This window comes from Lagopus leucura, unplaced genomic scaffold (assembly GCF_019238085.1).
Source record: "Lagopus leucura isolate 7727_CA_CO unplaced genomic scaffold, USGS_WTPT01 Super-Scaffold_702, whole genome shotgun sequence".
NCBI lineage: Eukaryota > Metazoa > Chordata > Aves > Galliformes > Phasianidae > Lagopus > Lagopus leucura.
This window is the reverse complement of record NW_024962254.1, coordinates 5,158,827-5,180,451: the sequence shown is the minus strand read 5'-3', so window position 1 is coordinate 5,180,451 and position 21,625 is coordinate 5,158,827. Positions and strand designations below refer to the sequence as shown.

Below are 21,625 nucleotides of genomic sequence, written 5' to 3'. Positions count from 1 at the left end.
TGATGGGGTGAGAAACATTAATCCAGACTGAGCCCCAGCCACCAGACTAGGGAATATGGGAAAAGTATCTCCCTCTTACAAAAAAAAAAGTCTTTTTAAATAGAATCATTAAGGTTGGAAAAGACCACTAACATTATCTAGTCCAACCATCAACCCATCACCAGCGCAAAGCTTTATACAAGTTATACCAGACAGCAGGAGTCTGAACTTCTTTGAGATCTAAGAAAGATCGCCCTATAACAAATGACATATTGCTGATTTTTTTTAACTTTAGCAATGAATAAGAGATAAAAATAATATCCCTAAGATTCAAATATCTGATTTCTGAGCATACAAGTGGACATTACCTGTCTCTTAACACTTGTTTTCAATGTCTTTATTTCTATTGCATGCTAGTATAAGTAGATAGATCTGTAACATATGTACTCCTGTAACTAGCTAAATCTGGTCAGCCAACATATATATATAACATATGTTGAGTGGAAATGTGCCTATTACAGGTAAATGCCATGAAATTGCTTTCTAGACATGTGATGATGCCTCCAGCAAAGAAACGCAAGCTCTTCCTAGATCCCCAGTTTCCTACTAAGGATTTACCCCTGTTTGTACCAATTGTGTCATTCTAATTTCAGGAGTCTTAGCGTGGAGAATCGTTGGCACCACATCATTGTTAGCATCGCACCATTACGCCTTCCTGTTAGATAAACAGCATGAAAAGGAAAAATCTTACAGTGTTATTGTCAGCTCTCCTTTTATTCTGCCCTGCTGGGTTTCAGCCAATTAATTCTGAGGGCTACTGTTGCATATTAGGTAGCTAATGATCAAGTAATTTATGCTGATTACATACATCATGTTGTTGGTACTGCATCCCAAAAGCCAAGCAAAAGTTTGGAGAATTTCTTGCATGCTGCTTCTTGCTTTTACAAAGAGCAACACGCTTCTTTTCCCCTCTGCTCTACAGATCTGTTTCATACATGCATAGTTCCTCTAAGGAAGCATTCCTTGGCTATCTGTCACACTGTGTGTTGATATTCCTGCATTGTTCCCCAACAGGCCTACTTATTGCTAATGCTGGCACTGTGAACTTCTCTAATTTGCACCACATGCTCAGGTGGGAGTTATGCAGCCCACTGGGAGCAGCCTGGTTTTCTCTGCAGACGTTGCAGTGGAGCCACAGGCAATAAATCAGAGTCTTGGAGTGAGGGTATTTTCTCTGAGTCACGCACAATAAGAATTCAGCTAAACATCCAGTGTTCTAGTGCTGAGATGAATGTCATCCTTGAGGAAAACTACTTGCACAGAAGTATTACTTTAACATAACAAATATTTTGGAGCTGACTTACCAGCTTGGCTCCTGGTGTGCTGAGAATACCACAAGCGTCTGGTGAGGATGAAACTCATTCTGCTCATCAATATTGCTCTCTTGTGTCTCCTGCCTCTTGTTACCATTTGTCTCCTTAGGACAAAGCCTGTTGTTGGTTGGTTTGTTTTGATTTCCTTCTTTTACAGGGCTGTGATGTGTCAGCATCTACTCTAATATAAATATTTTTGATGGCTTGCTCAAATTCCAGAACAAAACACAGTTATAAAAAAAAGAATAAGCTCCTATTTTTCTATGTTGTCCACACCTGTCAGTCTTCAACTACCTGGAGTGCTTCAAGCTCATTAGTTCGTGCTGTTATTAAGCAGTATTCATAAGGTCTTCAGTACTAAATACTGCTCACCATTGATGTATTTCCTAAGGAGAGTTTATGTTGATTAATTACTTAAGTAAAATATTAGAAATGATGTAAACCATGGTGTTTCCCATGTATTTTCAAAGGTGAGTTCTACTGAGAAATGAATAGCGGAGTACTACCCAGATTGAGATAATAAATGACAAAGGGAGGTGAGTTAAAAGGCAAGAAAGGAAGCGCAGGACTCATTCTCTGAAGAACTGTGTGTATGCTTGACACAGTGTGTCAAATGCAAAAAGCCTCTGCCAGGTCAGGAGGCCTTCATTGCTGGTGTCTGGAAAAGAATGAAGTCAGATGAGTAGAGTTCTCCACATGCAAGAAAAAAAATGATCATGAATAAATCTCAGACTTGCAGTGATAAAAACAATGGAAAAAAACTATCTATCTCCTCATTTGAGATATAAAAACAAAACAACCAACAAAGAATCAGGATTTGAAACAGCAGTAGAGATATGCTAAGGGTATGTTGATACCCAGTTCCCATCAGACTTCTCCAATTATGCATATGTAAAAATCTTTTGCCATAATATTCCTATTCTGCAGAGCTCAACAAGCTTTAAACCAGAATACATGTATTCCATGTGTATATACAGGAGGTATATGCATGAGTGGTAATGCGTTGGCACAGGCTGCCCAGGGTGGAGCTGCCAATCCTGGTTCAGGAATCATGGAGATGTGGCACTGAGGGACGTGGTTAGTGGGCATGGTGGGGACGGGCTGATGGTAGGAATAGATGGTTTTAGAGTTCTTTTCCAACCTTAATATGCTATGATTTTGCAATGTCTCACAAGTGCTACTGGAATCCGAACTGGAAACATTCTTCTGTCATCAACAGCACAGGGGCAACTGTGTCCACCCACTGTCCAGTTCTGTGAGATGAATTACCTGTGGCTTTTCTTTTATTGTGGTGGGAGCACACAGCTCTGCTCTTAGGTGGAATGTGGTGTTACTCTACAGAATTCTTCCCACACCTTTCAAGCCCCCTACCACTTGTGACAAAATGAATCTGATGTTGAGCACTTGCTTAGAATCCTGGCCATCTGTGAAGCTCTCTGCTGGCAATTTCCCCTGGCAAATTCTGGCAATTTTCTCCTCCTGGAATAGATTTTAATATAAAGGAGCAGTATGAAAGGGAGTATTCGCATGTCATTTGTCCCTCAGGTGCAGGCATGCCTGGATGAACTGGTGTGATCCAAAGACAAGGACGACTCTTTTTATCGAGTGTGAGGGAATTCCTCACCAGCTTGTTCCTGAAGTAGCCAGGCCAACAATGACAAGAATGTGGAAATCAACCAAGCAATTGTATTTGCAGTGCTGGTTAACAGTATTCCTTCATCTGAAACAAATCAGTTACAGACCAGTGAAACCTGCTGTGCCGAGTGTGAGTACATAATAGAGTCCTTGTTGGGCATTTCCAGAATGTGCAGGTCACTTAAACAGGCTCAGTGAGAGGCAAGAGAAGAGAAATTTTATGTTTTATTGACCAGAGACATAGAAACCTGTGTATCATCTTATTTAACACTCCATTTACATAGAAAAATCTGCCGTTGTATTCATAAAACTATTGCTCCGGGTGCTGCAAAACGTTGTAGGTATGAAGTCTTTGAAATAACTGTGAATGAGAGGAACAAGCAGTGGCCATGGCAGGAAAAGTCAACTAACAGACAACATGAATGGGAATTGCCCTGACCTTGATCACCTCTGAAATGCTGCTGCATTGTCTGCACTAGAGGTATTCAATCTGTGAACCCAGGGAGCCCAACTGCCTGTATGCTAAACAGCAAATGATGTGCTTGGCATTTCCAAAAAAAAATCATTTGCCCCTTGCTGGGAAATCTACAGCAACCTACAGATCAATAAATATCACCAAAAAATGTGGTGTTTTTTGATAATGTTATAAATGTCAGCCACAATGTGAAGTGGTAATTTGGAATCACAGAATCATGAAGGTTGGAATAGATCCAGTCATCCAGTCTAACCATCGACCCACCCCCCCCCATTCTCACTGACCACATCCCACAGTGCCACATCTCCATGGTTCTTGAACACCTCCAGGGATGGCGATTCCACCCCCTCCCTGGGCAGCCTGTGCCAATGTCTTAGCACTCTTTCTGAGAAGAAATGTTTCCTAATATCCAACCTGAACCTCCGCTGGTGCAACTTGAGGCCGTTCCCTTTTGTCCTATTGATTTTGGAAGGCATGCTCCCCTGATCCTCAGTTCACATCTAGAACAGAGTTCGGTTCTTCATGTTCCATGACCTAAAGAATTGGCTCCTTCTCTTGGAAACGAAAGGCCTTAATAGTCCTAGGCTGTGCTCCATAGGAAGTCCTTGTTATTGAAATGTGAGGGAAGACACTTCTTCATTTTTTTCATTGACACAGTAACTGTTTGCAGTTAGGGGAGTATTCTGCAATTAGTTTGGCAGTGTCCATCCGGCAGCCATATAGTTAACGCAGTTAATGTCTGCTATTGCAGAATTTGTTGTTTGAATTATTCTGCAGTCTGTGCAATTCTCTTTAAAGCAAAAATACACTGATCCAGAGCGAATTGAACTACAGGGTCCTAAATGGGAGTGCAATGTACTGTACTACAGTAGCAAATTTTCATGGATTAATGGCCAAATTGTTGTCTCGTGAAAGTCTGATGGCAAAATTCCCATAGGCTACAACAGAGACAGGACTTTAATCTAAGGAAAGATTCCATTGAAGCATTTGAGTGTCTCCCAAGAGCCAATTATTAAATCAAAAACACCATAATAACTGAGCTCAAATTTATTTTAGGACAGGGAGATGCAGCCGCGAGGGCAGTGCATGCTCGTCGTGTGATTTCTATGGTGACTTCGTTACAGAACTCAGCCCCGGCCTGCGTACAGTGCAGACAGTAATTCTGAGATGAGACAAAGCCTGAAAGAACTGCATTGTAACTGCTGAAAAGAAGCTGTTTCCATCAGCCGCCTCATCAGAAAGCTCGGCAATGGGGAAGCAGAAAGCTCTTCTGGTTACTGACCTCCACTGCGCTCTCTTCTTTCAGTGCCTTCAGTAGGCTCTGCCTGGCTCTGCTCCAGGCTCCAAGAAAGCCCCAACTAACCAAACAGATGCTGACAAAACCCACACTCTGTAATGTGTCTCTACAGTGCACCTTAATCTCTGTGTTTCTTCTTCTTCTAAACCAAAAAGGTGGCTGATGGCAAAAATACATTCGCAGGGCTCCATGTGAAGTTGTGTCATGTTTCAGTTTTTTCCCCTTTACTGGTCATTGTTAAATAGCAGAAACTGACTGCTAGAGGCCTTGCCAATACTGTGGAGGAGGTCTCAAAGTTTGAGGGTGGGGAACTTGGTTATCCACCAGGCTGTGTATCTACAGAATCCACCGAGCCCTCTGGATGAACCAGAGCCCTTTAGTGGATGCAGCTCCTTGGTTACAGCATCGTGCAGCTTCCACTTGGACTGAGTGGCTCACTGGGGTGAGATGAGCTGACTACATTAACAAGCAGGAAACCTGATTTTGTACTTTTTTCTTTGTTTTCCCAGAGGTTTTTTCTCCATGTCTGGCAGTCTGTATGCTTATCACAGGGTCTCCGAATCACAGGGGTTAGAAGGGACCTGTGGAGATCAGAAAGTCCAACCTCCTGCTAAAGCAGGTTCCCTAGAGTAGGTCACACTAGAGAATCTTGTTACCTTTCTGAGTTGTGAACGTATTTAGCCACTGCAAAATTAAATCTCTGGGATCCGAACCCAGTGTGTATTGGAGAGCCACCCTACTAATGCTTATTTTATAATCGCAGTAGATATCTTTCTGCATCTATAAGGGCTCCTGGAAAATATGGCTCTGTTTTCATTAAATTATGATTTACTTTTCATTTTGAGTGAGTAGATTTGATTCTTAATGCTGTTTTTTATTAGAGATTGGAAATGGGAAATAAGTTGGTTTTCCAACTTTGCATGGGTAGCAACTTGCAGAGTAGAAAAATAGTTCTGTACCTGCTAGCGAAACTCACATCCAAATACAATAAGGTGAGACACTTCAGACTGGTAGAAATGGAAGAATTTATGTTTGGAAGAATGTGCTTGTTGGCATTTATTACATACAGTTTCTAATTCCAAACTTTGTCAATCCTGTGTATATTAAAAAGCCTCAGTTTTCCTTCCAAGAAAAGTTGCTCAATAATGTAACATTTTTATTGTTAAAGAGGTTATATTTATTTTTAAAACCTCAAGTCTGCAATATGATTAAGCCTTGCTATGTTTTGCCATCACTTCAACTTTCACTTACAGGAGATTTAATTTTTTAAACAATAATGTGATAGTTGTCGTTATTTGCATTTATGTTTTTGTCTAGCACACAAATCTGAAAGGCTTATCCTATCTCATCTGCTTTGAAATCAACAGGAGGTTTGCCATTTCATTTGCTGGAGCTGGTGTTTTCACACTGGAATCCAAATTGACTTGGGCTGGACAGATGGGTTGGGCTGAGAGCTACACCAAACCCTCTGGCTAAGGAACAAAGAAAGCTCAGCCCACTTTGCTTTCCTTTCAATGCATGCAGGACATGGTTTTGCATGGCCAACATGCCAGCTTCATAATTTCTGCCATAGCCCACTGTTGAATGAAGGCTTGTATCGAGCTCAGAGCAAAACTGCAAGGCTTGGGCAGAAGAGGTGTTTTTCAGAGAATCTCAGAGTTAGCTTTAAAGTTTTCCTGTCTGAAATTTATTCCAGAAGGACTGGCTCAGCCCTTTGGGCTGCAGGCCCTACTTGCTCACACCTGGGCTGTACGCCACTGACTCTCACCTGGGGCTGAGCTGTGGAGACCTGCCTTCCTTCCTTCAAGAAGTGTGGGCTCCTTGGGTCTAGGTTCTTCTTTGTGCTTTGTGCTTGGGAAGGGTTGAGTTGCCAGACCTCTAGGAATCGAGGGTTATTTTCAACTGTGAAGGGTTGGTTTGTTAAAAGGAAAGGCTTTGGGTCATTACCAGGTGGTCAGACCCTGGATCCACTTGACTATTTCTGAAAGTTTCTTCCAGAGCTAGAAGCCCCTGATAGCTCGTATGCAGCTCACAGATGGCTTGCTCTAGGATGCAGTACTGTCTCTGAGGGCCAGACACTGCAGCAGTTCTGAGATCAATATCTCTATCAGAATTCATTCTGTGTAACTGAGGGCTCCATCCATTGATCTCTTTAAAAAAGAAGAGCAAGACCTTAGATTGACCATCGCAGCAGAAGCAGCCTGGAAAGAAGTGTATACTGTTAAACACAAGGCTCACAACCATCCCAAATGAAGCAGGCTCCTACTCTGCGCTAACCAGAGTTATTTTGCTGTCTTCAAATTGGTGCTGACACAGCGTAGAGCAACAACAGTATGTTGCCTGCCATGGGATGTGTGCTTGGAGGATCCCTGTGTGCTTATTGCTGATGTTATCAGCGCACAGAACATCTTCATGAAAGTAGCCAAGCTGCAAATAGCTGAAAATAAACACATTCTAGTGGCAAGTGGGAAAGTGGAGGTAAGGGTTATCCTACAGATTTGGCACTAGTAATATCCATTTCCTTAGGTTCTGACACTCACATATATAATAACAGCTAGGGAAGAAGAAAAAAAGAACACAACTTTGCTCCAGGAAATCATCAGAGGAAATACAATAACAGTGTGTGACTGCTGCAGCCCATACAGAACGTTCAGTGACATTCTTGGAAGCTCACAGTGATACATCCTGGAAATAGCAACTTCAGCATGAAGCTCTCCCACTTAACTTCTTAGTACTTTTTTTGTGAAAGAGGAGCAAAAGAGAAAGATGTGCAGGATGGAATGAACAATTTTTATTGTACTAACGCAGTAGGAATCCTTTAATAATGAAAATCTGATGAAACTTGGAAGTGCGGATGCCTAAGACTTTCCCTGTGAGCTCCCTCAGGCCAAGGAGTAGTGCTAGCTTTTGGGGCAGCACGTGGCCATGCTGAGGGGCTGGGATGTCCCCTCCCAGCTGCTGCTGGATATTGTGAGAGATGCACAGTTCAAAACCCACTGACTGCTCATTTGCTCCTTAGTGTGCCGTGCTGCTTTTTTCATCATGTTGGTTTTGAGAAAAAAGACAAGGAAGGCTGTCAAACTTGTTTATTACCCAGTTGGCTGGACTCACTTGGCAATGTTAGCGTGCTGCTTCCGCTGGCATTACAGCCTTTAAGCATGCAGGATTTGACCATGTGCAATTACTGAGTGTAAGACACGATGGAATTAAAAACCACAGGGGACCTAAACTTGGGTGCTCCTCTTGCTGCCCTGATTACTTTTGGGTGCCACAGTAGCAGAAGGACGTGTTACTGTAAGTGAGCATCCAAAAGAGGGCTGCAAAGATGGAGAAGGGTCGGGAACGTAAGGAGTGTGAGGTGTGTTTTCCCCAGAATTTACATCTACCTTTTCAGCAGTGCATATCCAGGACCTACCTCTTCAGTCTGGTTACTTCAAACACTAAGCACATTCCAAATCACTTTACACTTCCTTTACTCTCTTGTTGTTATATGACCATGGTGCAAGACAGAGGAGAATCAAAACCCTGGGCTGAAGCCTGAACTTCGGGGCTCTGTTCCAAAAGATGTGCCTGATCTCATCAGCTTGTTTGGAGACAACAAAACCAGTGACCATCATGTTGTACCTGCATACCCACAAAACCTGCATATAGGTTTTTCACAGCAGATTGTAAGTGAAAATCACTGCAGCCTTCCCACACTCTCGTGGGCTCTGCCTCTGCCTCCCACACTGTACCAGGATATGTCACCAAGTCAGAAATTACACTTTTAAAGGCAGACCTGAAGTTTTGATGTATCAACTGGCATCTCCTAACAAATTCAGGTGCACAGCTAAAACTGATGCTTTAGTGATTGCCTTTTCCCCATTGCTTAGATAGCAAGCAAAGTCATGCTTTATCTGTCCATCATTTAGCCCTATTGTTTCTATTACGGATTAATAGATGTTCTGCTGGAGGAAGGAAGCTGCTGCGCTGGCCTTCGCCAACGTTCATCCAAGCTAGGAGAGACTGGATACGTTGTGCTGAGGTGGACAGGCAGCAGAACAGCCACGCCAAGAACAATATTTTTGCATGTGAAGTTATAGCATTAAGTGGAATCAAGAACAACCTTTTTTTTTCTTTTTTGTAAACTCATTTGAAGGTTTGCCAGCAGGATGATGTACAGCTTCCTAGTCGCAATGAACAGTTCAGCTGTCTCGATCAACGTGTGGTCACGCATGTTGCAAACTGACATAAATGTTTTATTACATCTTGCTGCAGTTCCTGTTCCATATAAATGTTTGTCAAACAGCTTACGAAATCAAAAGGCAAAAGGTTTTTAATCTTTAAATTTCATCTCTAAGCATTTGTACTTCTTTTTGTTTTTCCCATTCTGGACATGGATAACTGCCCTTGATTAGAAACAGTTGGAAGAAAAGGATGGGAATTTTCATTTTTGAACTTTTTTTGGAAAAATCTCAGGAACTTTATTTGATTTATAGTCAACAGTAAATATCTTTCCAGTGCGGCAAGTACCTTTGAAATTGGAAGTAGTTAAACTCAATCTCAAGAAAGTGGGGGAAAAAAATTAAAGCATGTATGAAATTAGCAGTATTTTGTCACCTGGGCTATTTGGACATAGTTCTGCTCACGCCATATGGAAAGAATAGAGCTAAACTTTTGAGGAGCAAAGAAAGTAGGAAATAAAAGGGCTATATCATTGGAAGAATATTTAGAAGTCCTGGGGGGGAAGTTTGATAGAAAGGATGTATCATTTTCTATTTGTTATTGTACAAATTGCAGTCCAGATGCTCCAGAATCTGGGCCAGAAATGTCGAGTGTGTGTTATTTAGAGACAGCTCACATTAGGTTGACAAAAGACCGAGATAGCAGGCAGAGTGCACGCAGAGTGATGAGAGCTGTAGACCCGAAAGGTCAGCTCACACATATATGAGTACTTCATGCATCTTCCCTTTTCCTCTCTGCATTAAAAAGGAAGAGAAAAAAAAGAAATATTCAGAGAAGGAGGAGAACGATGGGTCAGGTCAGAGGTAGTCACGGTAGGCGAGCTACTTTTCTTAGTGGTGCCAAAAGCCATTTGGACAGTGCAGTGACTGATCTCAGCACTAAAGCAAAACATGTGCTTGGCAAAACAGCAGCCCCTGGGGTCAGCAGGGAGATCATCACAGGGCCGGATGGAGGCTGGGCTGGAAAAGGGCATGCATTTGTGCTGCATGTCATGGAATCACAGAATCGTTTCAGTTGGAAGGGACCCTTAAAGGCCATCTAGTCCAACTCCCCTACAAAGAACAGGGACACCTACAGCTAGATGAGGTCACTCAGAGCCCGGTCCAGCCTGATCTTGAGCGTCACCAGGGATGGGGCACCCACCACCTCTCTGGCCAACCTGTTCCAATGCTTCATACCCTTCTCATAAAAAAGTTCTTCTTTATATCTAATCTAAATCTTCCCACTTTTCATTTGAAACCATTGCCTATTGTCCTATTACAGCTGCACAAAGGCCTCCTCTTGTCCCCCGAGAGGAGCTGTGTACAGGAATTTGTTCCGGGAGTGGGGGCTGATTCTGGTCACAGAGCCAGTGTGAGCCTCGCGGGGAGCAGCTGTGATCCCTGGCTCACGTTAATCAGGGACAGACAGACCATGTCCCCAAAAAAACACAACATGATATTACATGTCTCCTTATTATAGGCCATACAACAGTAGAGTGCTGTAGATCTGCCTCTTCACTGATGCACTGCAGAGCCATTGGGCACTGGGCATTATGGTGGGTTGATGGTTGGACTAGATGGTCTTAGTAGTCTTTTCCAGTCTTAATGATTCTTTGGGCCTCCCACACATCATGATGGCAGCCATTTCTCTGCCGAGCCCAGCGTTAGCTGCCGGTGTTGGTGTCCAGCAGAGAGCTCACAGTGAGATGGACTGCAGAAGTGATGAGGGGAAAACAAGAGGCCTGGAGCCTCAAGCAGGAAATGGAGGCTCACACAGATTTCCTGTGGGATGCCCTGTGTTTACCTGCACGTTTGATTATCTTCTAGTAGTGGTTATATAATTGGAGGAGATCTGACTGCTGATTTTTCCAGTGTATTTGTTTCAGAGAGGTGTCAGTTTTCTTATTTAGGGCCCTTCCTCATCTCTCATATTCCTAATTTTTACAGGAAAACATTGTCTTTCTCAAGAATCTTTCATCTGAGGGGGTATCTGGACGCTCTGTCCCATAGTGCTCTGAGATGGGTGTATGTAACATATTAAACAGCTGTCAAAGCTGTGGTTGGATGGGAGCGAACAGAGAGCATGTGGTACTGCTCAAGAAGCCACTGCTGACTGTCCCTTTCTACAAAGCTTCAGCAGAAGCAGCATATGAGGATGTAGGAATGGTACAGTGGAGAAATAAACTCTGATAAAAATCAGCAACAACATCACTGTTGGCTTAACTCAGGCTCAGCTTCCACCCAGGTGATTTTCTGAAACAGCCAGCTATGTGGTTTAGGCAGCGTGTGCCAGTGGTGTTCAACCAAATAGAACCATCAGCAATCATCCACAAATGGCAATCACACTCCAACCCACCTCTGGAGCAACCTCAAGGTTGGGAGGAACTCATCCTGGAGTTGTAACAGCAACGGAGATGTAAGCTGAAGAGAGATTCCCATCCTCCAAAATCACAAAGCAGTTTGCATGTGAGCAGTAAGCACGCCGCTCTCCTTTTGTGTAATTTGCTGCGACCTCAAAGGGAAGTTGGTGCTCGCTATAGCACTGAACCCAAATTATACACAACCACAATTCACATGACCAGCTGTGTGTATGCATGATGGGAGAAGTTTCCAGACATTGTAAAACTGGCTTTTAAAACTGTATTCTTTCAGTGCTATGGATCACATTTCAACCTTCAAATTGCCTTGATCTTTGTTCTCAGACATACTTGCTTGTCCAAGCTGAGGATAAGGGCTGTTTTTCATAGACTTAGGAATGCAAGTGTTTTTATGCAGAATTCTTCCTGTCTAGGGAAAACATCATAATTGTGAGAAATGTGCATCTGCAGCATCATAGGAACAGCCATACTCTGACAGAAATACTGTAGTTTGTGCTTGGTGGGGTTCTTACAGAAACTGATGTTACCCTGCTCACTCTCTGCAGGCAGTGAAAGAACAGCACCCCCCAGAGCTGAGACAGAAATGAGAAACCCATAAGCCACAAAGCTGTCCTGGGCTAGCTTGTTGCACTCACTGACTGACATTAAAAAGGTGTGACAGTGGTATGTGAGAAACAGATGAGGAACTGCACTGGGAGGCTGGGAATTGTGTAGTTGTTACAAGGATGTTTTCCTTTTCTTGTGAGTTGAAGAAGTCAATCCACTGGGATCTGGGTGCCGAAGTCACATGGGGTATTTTAGTAGAAGGCCGAGAATTTGGGCTTTGCCTCAGGAATCTTCCCTGTGCTTCTCTGTAGCACAAAACGTCAGTACTACTTGTTCCATCAGTACTCCTTTCTCTATCAAGAATTCAATATAAAGGAAGGAGCATCCAGTGGGCACTACAGGTTTTACACTCATCCATACAGGAGCACTTCTCCTCTGCTACCTGTGTGTGTGCAGGTACCGTGCATCACCCCTTAAAATCAAGTCCTTCTGTAGCGTGGTGGTCCTATCTATCCTCCATACACTGACTTTACACTTCTCCCTTATCAGTGCACTTCGTACTTGTAAAGACGTGTTCAAAGCTAGTAATAAGAGAAAAAAAAGAAGTCATCCTAATCTATTTCTCACTTAAGGCAAAGAAGAATTCCCATTAACTCATACAGAAGACTATGAGGTCTTGATTTTTCTCTTGTGGAAAGAAAACAACGCATTGAGTTTAGCCCCAAATTTGAGTTTCTTATTAAAAAAACGCAACAACTGTATCATGTCACGTCTTACTTGGTATTAATTGGCTATCTCCACCTTTCCTGATAAGAACAAGGCTATTTTTAACTACCTGTGAAGTTACAGAGCCTTAACAAAACCACTCAGCCAAAACCAGCTGCTCTTTGGGGAAGTCTGTCTAGCTCAGTTTGAAAAATCTTTCACTCGGAGCAACAGATTCTTGTTTGCAAACAAAACACACATAATTTCTAGCATATGGATTTTTTTTTGTTTTGTTTTCTGTGGAGGAAAAATTAGTGCCCTGGAGGCTGGCAAACTGTGGGAAGAGTAATGAGTTCTCTGCTAAATTCAGTCTAGAGCTGTACCCCTGCTGTCTGAAAACATGGTGAGGGGCTTCGTGCTGACATTGCTCCTATGAATTAATGAATAAAGCCCAGAAGACATTCTGCTTATGAGACTTACTCATTGAGATAAACCTCCAGTAACGTGGGAATGCCATGGCTCTGCTATTTCTTGCCTGTGAGCCTGCCACATGCCCATTGCAGCCATCAGCTCCCTGTGCTGTAAGGGGTTTGGCACATGGACTTTGTTATAGAAACATACAATCACAGAATCGTTTGAAACATAAGGGATCCTTAAAGGCCCACTAGTCCAACTGCCCTGCAATGAACAGGGACATCTACAGCTCCACCAGGTGCTCAGGACCCCATCAGCCTGACCTTGAGAGTCTCCAGGAATGGGGCATCCACCACATCTCTGGGCAAACCATTTTGTTCTGGTCACTGTTACAAGAGCCTCTGTTGCAGGATGAGATAAAGATGAAAATGGGAATGAAAATATACCTCTCTAATACATTGAAAGGAAGCAAAATATATACTGGTGAAACCTCTTTAGTGGTAGGGACAGCTTCCATTGGTAGTGGAGTGTGCTGAAGGTGGTTTTCCAGGAACTGAAACAAACATGGAATTCAGTTGCTTGATTATCTCTGTCTTGAAGGGGTTTTTTTAGCATTTTCCAGCTCTGTGGGAGAGGAAGGAACAAAGATATGAAAGGATTAGAAATCCATGATTGTATCACTTTGTAACAAAGAAGATGGCCAAGAGCGTGGGATTTTTCAGCTTGTGACTTTGAACCCGTAAAGAAGGATTGGCACTATATGAAGACTTTGTAAATCATGGTCAACAAAAGATTTGCACAGCAATAACAGCAGAGAAGATGCAGGGAGAAATCTTTCCAGGTTTCAGATAAGACATGGTGATGTCTTCCATGTACCCCAAAGCACTGTGGGTTTGGTTCTTTTCCAAGCACACACACCTGCAAATTAGAGGTAGTAAGAAGCTGCAAGACATTTAAAATGAGAAGATAAAGGTTCACCCTTCCAGTGTGCCTCCTTCCCTTCCTTTTTATGCACATTTTTTCAATACAGCTTTTCCGAAGTGGAAACACTACATAGGACAAAACTAAAAAAGAAGCATGAGGCTCTGCCACGCTTCTCCAGAATCTCTAAGTTCCCTGAGCCCCCACCACCTCAACTATAGTTTCCTGATGTGCTAGTAACTATGATCTTGTATCTCTGTTCCCACTGATGGAAGTATGATCTACAACGAGTAAATGATAAAGCTAAGCCAGTCTTGGATCCTTCCTGCTTGTGTTCATCTGAGTGAATCAGCCCCTTTCTGCTGGAGAGGGCAAGTGGTGATAATGCTAATTGTTGTTTGAGAATTGGCTCTGCCTTCAGGTTCTGAAACAAGTGGCTTTTAACAGACTTGAGCTGCAAAGAGAGAGCTGCCACCTATGGGCTTGGTGCTGTCAGAGATAAGAAACCAGAAGCATCTGAGGTTCTTTTTCAGCACAAAACCCATTACTCAGCCTCCACAGAGCATGAAGCCTGGTGGGCAGCAGATATTTTGGCCTTTGTTGTTGGTCAGTGACATAGCATCTGCCCTCTCCATGACAACTCATTCCCCACACATTTATAAATGAACTGCAGCACCTGGCGTTAGCTCTGCAGGGCAGTGGCTCACCTTCTAATCATTAGACCTTTCAAGACCAGAAAAAGAGTGGTACAATATGGCTTTCAGGCAGCCTTTAAAAAAAAAAAAAAAAGAAAAAGAAATCCAACCCCCAAAAGCTTTAATCTTAAACGTAGCGAGAGGTCCATGAATTCCAGCTTTTGATCTGAGGCAGTGTGTTTCCAAATTCATTTCACGCTGTGCTGTTCCAATGAATGTTAGGCTTCAGCCAGGAGTCCTGCTCCTGGACCTGCAGAGCTCTGCTCCCGGCCATGGAGCTGTTCTGCAATGGACCAACTCTGTATGTAAAAGCATTTCAGAGATGTCTATGGTTGGGAAGGCAGCAGCTTCCTCATCACACACAGCTGCGGTTGCCCCAGTATGAGAGAACTTGTACTGGCTCTGCTCATTTGGATGCAGTGAGTGCAGAAGTGCAGTGAGGTGGTGATGTCAGATGTCAGACTGATCAGGGATGCTAACACCATGCTCCCTTTTGAACCTACTGAATGATATGAATTATTATTTTCATTCCCAATATCACTTCAGGAGGTGACTGAGCATGCTGCTGCACACTTTTCAGCCCTTCTGTCTCTAGAGGAATGTAACGAGTCAGGGCATCCAGATCTGGAACTGGAGCAGCATGCTGGCAAATGCCCCAAAGAAAGGGAAAACAGCCCCACAGGCCTGAAGGACACATGCCCAAATACAGGCATTCCACCTTCATGAGACCTGCACACTGACGGCAGCTCTCACATTTACCCCTGGATAAGGAGAGCTGGATGCTCCTGGCTGCATAGCCTTGGAGGGGGTGTTCAGACAGAGATCAACCAATTGTGAAACATACAATAAATTCTTACAAAGGGTGTTGGTAGGCATGCAGACTGCTGCTTCTGTAAGGCATCACAGCATTATTTTGAATAAGGATGTGCTGGGATTAACTAGGAAGAAAACTTCTTGTATTAAGTGTGTGAACGTGATGAAATATTGAAACTTTTCACTATTTTAATAGGTGAAAAATAACTGAAAGACCTTTTTATACGTAATGAAAAAATGCTACAAGATGAGTTTTAGTGGCTGGGGACAGAAATATCTAGGATGCTGTGTTTCTGCCTTTTCTATCCCTTTCTCCCTTGGAAGAGTCAGGCTGTGGCCAGGTCTGCTGTGATGTGATTCTCTGGGCAAGCAAATGGAGTATTAGTGCCAAATATTTCTGTCCTTCCTTATCTAAATATTCCTTATCTACCCTTCAGGTTCAAAGGTTGCAGGAAGCAAATGGTTTAAAATTGTGATTATCTTCTTTTTTTCCTATTCATTGCAGATAAGCTTTGACATTCACAGTAGCTGTGTTTTCCTTGCTGCTATACAGTAGTGTCAGCTCAAAGCCAAGCAGTGCCTTAGAGCTGATGTCCAGTGTTGATCTTGGTCTGGTATTTCAGCAATCTCTGGTCCGGAGAATAGAAATGAATGCAAATTTTCTGATGAGAATGTTTTTCTTTAAATTGAAAAAAAAAAAGATGACTCATAAAAACTCAAGCTTTATCTTGTGGGAACATACCAGACCTGCTGGGAAACTCTTTAGGAGAAAGGCTTCTCAGGTCCAGGAAGGAAATTTGCTTCAGAAATGTCACACTACAGCAAAACCAGCCACGTCCTGGTGCAACATCCATCTACCAGCACAGGGCTCGTGGAGCTGCCCTGGGTTTGGCAGGGAAATCCTGAGCGCTGCCTCCACATCTGCTGACTGCTACTCAGCCAATGGGAACGATTCCTCTTGTCATGGTCCTGCATCAAAGATCTGGGAAGTGCTTGGTTCTGGCCTGATACAGAGCAGAAAAATTAAGAAAAGGCTTGTGGCATAAGGAACATTTCTTTTTGGGTGTCCCAGAGGCTGAATGTCCTTTCCCCCTGTACTTGGCCCTGGGGAGGCTGCACCTCGAGTGCTGTCTTCAGTTTTGGGCCCCTCACTACAAGAAAGACGTTAATGCCCGGGAGTGTGTTCAGAGAAGGGCAATGGAGCTGTGAGGGATCGGGAGCACAAGTTTCATGGCGAGTGGCTGAGGGAGCTGGGATTGTTTGGTCTGGAGGAGGATCAGGGGAGACCTCATCGCTCCCTGAAGGGAGGCCACAGTGACGGGTTGGCCTGTTCTCCCAGGTAACAGCGATAGGATGAGAGGGAATGGCCTCAAGTTGCACCAAGGGAGGTTCAGGTTGGATATCAGGAAAAATTCTTCTCATAAAGAGTGATGAGGCACTGGACAGGCTGCCAGGGGGGTGGAGGAGTCACCATCCCTGGGGGCGTTTAAGGAAAGGGCAGATGTAGTCTTGATGCACGTGGGCAATACTGGTGGTAGGTGAACGGCTGGACTGGGTGATCTTAGTGGTCTTTTCCTGCCGTAATGATTCTATGACTCTAGTTTATGATTTTATGAAATCCATAAGAACTTTTCTTAACTCGTGCTACCACACCACTTAGCAATAGGAAAAGCGTCACACTACGTACAAACCGTGGATCTGGCAAATTGGAGGATCGGTTCTGGCCCTTCCCTCCATCACGTGTGGCCTCTGCCAGGTTGCTGTGTCCCTGCTGATGGCCTGGCACACGTTCTCAGCAGCAGCCACGCCATGGACAAGTACACGGCTCTCACAGCAGCCATTCCCACGACTGACTGTGTGTGTCAGCCCGGGGTGCTGCTCACAGCTCAATGACCTGGTTATTTTTAATCCCACTCCTTCCTCTCCCTCATTAACCATGCGACCCCACAAAAGCTTGTGCTGGCACACGCGTTGGGGTGGCACGGGGACAGGAACAAGCAACAGGAGGCGGTGGAAGGCTGCCAGAAACAACTTCATCCAGATATATCCTCGGATTGCCTTGTGCAGCACTAATAGCAGCTACTTGCCGTAGATTAACACCAGAGCCCTGAGGAAAACAGCAGTTTAACAGCTATTTACTCATAAAGCTGCTCATTAGGATTTTTTTCAAGCATTTCTCTGTTTGCTTGAGTAGACGTACCAATAATTACTGATTTTGAATAATTTACTGCCAGCTCTTCATCAAGATACAACTCGGTTGGCTAGTTATGAGTGAAGTTTTCATTAGGATTAAAGCTCTTCAGACTTCTGAAAATGTTTCCTTCTATCCTGCTGTCTAATTTGGTATAAGAATAGCAGAAATCCTATTAATTAAAGACTAAGAGCTTTTATAATCTTCTTCCCAGACTGCAGAACGCATTTGCCACTGCTGCTCAGCAGACTGAGCCCACTGTAGGATGCTGCTGCTCCTCTGAACACACATGTAGGAGTGGGATACACTCAGGCTCCTGCTTACGAAAGGTCAAATTGTCCCTTAAAAGCAGGGATTTCCCCTGCAATCTAGAGTTTGATCTTCAGCTGTGGGCAGGATGAGCATCCTTACAGCATGTATGGCAACCTGCATGTGCCTTCAAAAAGTGAGCCAGTGGATAATGAGATTGGCACTGAGAAAGCATCCTATACACCAGGTCTGTCCTCCATGCTCCTCATATGCCACTAATAGGTGTTGTGACATGGAAATGCACTGCTGATGGAAACACAGAAACTATGTGAAGCAGATGAGTTTGGTAAGAGTATTCAGTGTCTAAATCTAAGCATGATATTTATAAAAGATAAACTGCAGTAGCGGAATTTTCAGGTCATTGAAACGAATAGGTATGGAATGTTTTGGGTTGGAAAGACCCTAAAGCCCACTCAGTTCCAACCCCTGCCATGGGCTGGTTGCCCCCCCACCAGCTCAGGCTGCCCAGGGCCCATCCAACCTGGCCTTGAGCACCTCCAGGGATGAGGCACCACAGCTCTCTGGGCAGCTGTGCCAGGGCCTCACTCTCCTCTGAGTAAAGAATTTCCTCCTAATATCTAACCTAAACCTCCTCTTTTGCTTTGAAGCAATTCCTCCTTGTCTGTCACTATCTGCCCATGTAAAAAGTTGATTTCCCTCCTGTTTATAAACTCCTTTTAAGCACTAGGAAGACACAGTGAGTCTCCCTGGAGACTGCAGCTCTGGTGGTTCAGGAGCTGTGGTGTTTCTGAGGAGTGAACACTCCTGGGAGACATACCTGCACCGGTATGGTGCTGTCTGCCATCATAGAGGGGAATCACTGTCTGGGACTGGGCATTTTGACAGTGCAAGGACACATTCTGCAGATCCCTTCAGCTTTTCTAATTGGGGTGCATCTGCCAGTGTGTATTTGCTGACTGATCCTGCCTTCCCTTTTTGTCTTCCCAGGGAATGGCTTTCACACTTAAAGAGAGGCTGCAGCTGGGAATTCATGGCCTCCTGCCTCCCTGCTTCTTGAGCCAAGATGTTCAGGTTCTCCGTGTCATGAAAAACTACGAGAACAAAACGAATGATCTAGACAAGTATGTCAAAAACATCTCATTTCCTCCTTCCTTCCCCTTTAAGTCATGGTTCTTAAAAGTCCATTGGAAGACTTGAAGGGTTTCCTTCAGAGTCACTCTTTTTCCACCCCTCAGTAGTGTTTAATGTTTATTCCGGCCTGTCTGCTGTCAGTTGCATGCCATTCCTGTCCCAAAACAGCACTGCTATTATTGCTTTCTTCTACTAGCATATTGCTGGACAGCTGTGCCATTAACCTGGCGGATCGCTCTCCTTTGTGTTTAAGTGCCCAACAAAAAGGCAACCCAGAGCTCTCATGTTTTATGCACCCATCTGCATGCTCATTAGGATATTCTCTAAAATGATGGAAGGAAGAGCAGAAAGAACCAACCAAATGGTAGGGAAAGAAAAAAAAAAGCAAAGACAAAAGCAACGTCTAAAATAACAAAACCAGAAGTAATTATGTGTATTGACAGCATTGATGTATTTGTGTTAGTTCTTTTTGGAATGCTGGATTTAGCTATCATCGTGTGTTTTGTGACTGAGGGAGTGGGATAACGGAGAGAGGTTTTGCAGAAATACTTTCAGTAAGATGGTGCTCTGAAATGCACACGCTTACATTTGGCTATGGGTACATACAGCCATACAGATTGCAAGGTAGGTTTTGATGAACAATGCATGTTTTCATTGCATGTTTTCTAATGCAGAAAAATTCTGCTGATATGCGTAGGTCTGATTTCCAGCTCTGTTGACCCTATAAGCTGTCAGTAGAGCTGGTCAGGCCCTCTGGGAAATTCTGCTTGAAGAGTCTGTTCATGATCACAGAATGATAGGATGATGTAGCGCTGTTCATGCTGTAGCACTTAGGAGGGTTGGAGCTTTGCAGAACTGAGTACGTGCAGAGGGAGCCAACTGTTTCTCTTAATGAAACTGCCAACATCCATAAGTGCTGATATATATCTGTTTTATTTTACTTTCAAGGTATATTGTTCTTATGACATTACAAGACAGGAATGAGAAGCTGTTTTACCGAGTGCTGACCTCCGACATCGAGAGGTTCATGCCCATCGTTTACACCCCAACGGTTGGCCTGGCGTGTCAGCAGTATGGACTGACTTTCAGGAGACCACGGTGAGTGAAAAGACCATTCTTGCCCCTTCTTTCATGTGAATATTGCTTTTGTGCTTGATGTGGGTGGCCCAAAACATCTCAAACTTCATTCCTAATCAAAAGATGGGCTATCAAGCAGCTTCATGTGTATGCTTGATGATGAGCTGGGGAGTTGAGAATAGCTCTGCCTTCTTATAAACAGTGAACAGAGTGGTTTTGTTCTCCAACAGTACTGCACAGTCTGTAGTTCAGCTCCAAATGCCTCTGAATTTATGGTTGCACCCCTTCCCCTGCTGCAGTCTTGGGAGCTCAGAGCTCCTTCTGCAGTGCTGGCTTTTGAGTAATTGCTGCATTTGGGATACACTGTGCTGATTTTTATTTTCTCTGTGCGCTTCCCACAAGCCACCCCACAAAAATCGTTTTCAAAGGAGATTCTGCTCTGCATCAGTGCCTTCCTCACTGCTCCAAACAGTTCCTGAGTAATTGATGCAACATTAAACGCTGTGCACGGCGTTGGAGGGCCTTCTCTGCATAATTGCTCTTAACGATTATTGTTTAGATAAGTCTCTCATTAGCATTTTAAAATATGTTTTATCTATCCTGAAAATTCAGCAGGAAGTGTCAGTTTTCTTTGCAAACTCTTTTTTTTCCTTTTGTTCTTGAAATGTACCAGGCGGCAGATAAACACTTTTGCTTGAGATGTTGAAATATACATAGTAAAGGGATGGAGCAATACTATTTTAAAAGTGTTTCACAAGCATGGGATTTAACTGTGGTTTCAGCTGAAAGTAGTGGGATAGATGGGCTTTTGGAGCCCCCAGTACAAGAAAGACAGAGAGCTGTTGGAGAGGGTCCAGAGGAGAGCCACAAAGATGATCAGGGGACTGGAGCACTTCCCCTAAGAAGACAGGCTGAGGGAGCTGGGCTTGTTCAGCCTGGAGTAAAGAAGGCTGCAGGGTGACCTCATTGCAGCCTTTCAGTACCTAAAGGGAGCCTAAAATAGGAGGGGAGACAACTCTTTGAAAGGGTTGATAACTGCAGGATAAGGGGAAATTTTTTTAAGTCAAGGACGGTAAGATTTAGGTTGGATGTCAGGGGGAAGTTCTTTATAGAGAGAGTGGTGAGGTGCTGGAACAGCTGCACAGAGAGGCTGTGGATGCTCCATTCCTGGAGGTCTTCAAGGCCAGGTTGGATGGGGCCCTGGGCAGCCTGGTCTGGTATTAAATGTGGAGGTTGGTGGCCCTGCATGTTTCATGAGATTCATGATCCTTGAGGTCCCTTCCAATCCAGGCCATTCTCTGATTCTATGATTCTATGCTTCTTTTCCATCCAAGCCATGCTGTTATCCTGAAGAAAATCTTTGTATGCTCAACTCCTTCTGCATTCATTGCTATTGGAAAGTTCCCCTTTCTCCAACTCACTTTTTTTATCATGTTTTCAACCCCCATTATTTCACCAGTGCGGTAAGAACATCTGTTCTCACAGTTTGAGAGTTTTACTGCTGAATTTGGGCTTGGAGC

General features: G+C 43.8%; 1 protein-coding gene across 1 annotated transcript in view; it reads left to right on the top strand.

Moving 5' to 3' along the window:
- ME3 (malic enzyme 3) overlaps positions 1 to 21,625 on the top strand; it is a 113,971-nt gene that overhangs the window by 44,269 nt on the left and 48,077 nt on the right. Inside the window, exons 2-3 of the mRNA XM_042862485.1 lie at positions 18,885 to 19,018; positions 19,977 to 20,126. Coding sequence (XP_042718419.1) covers positions 18,885 to 19,018; positions 19,977 to 20,126 — 284 coding nt within the window. The remainder of the gene's footprint in view (positions 1 to 18,884; positions 19,019 to 19,976; positions 20,127 to 21,625) is intronic.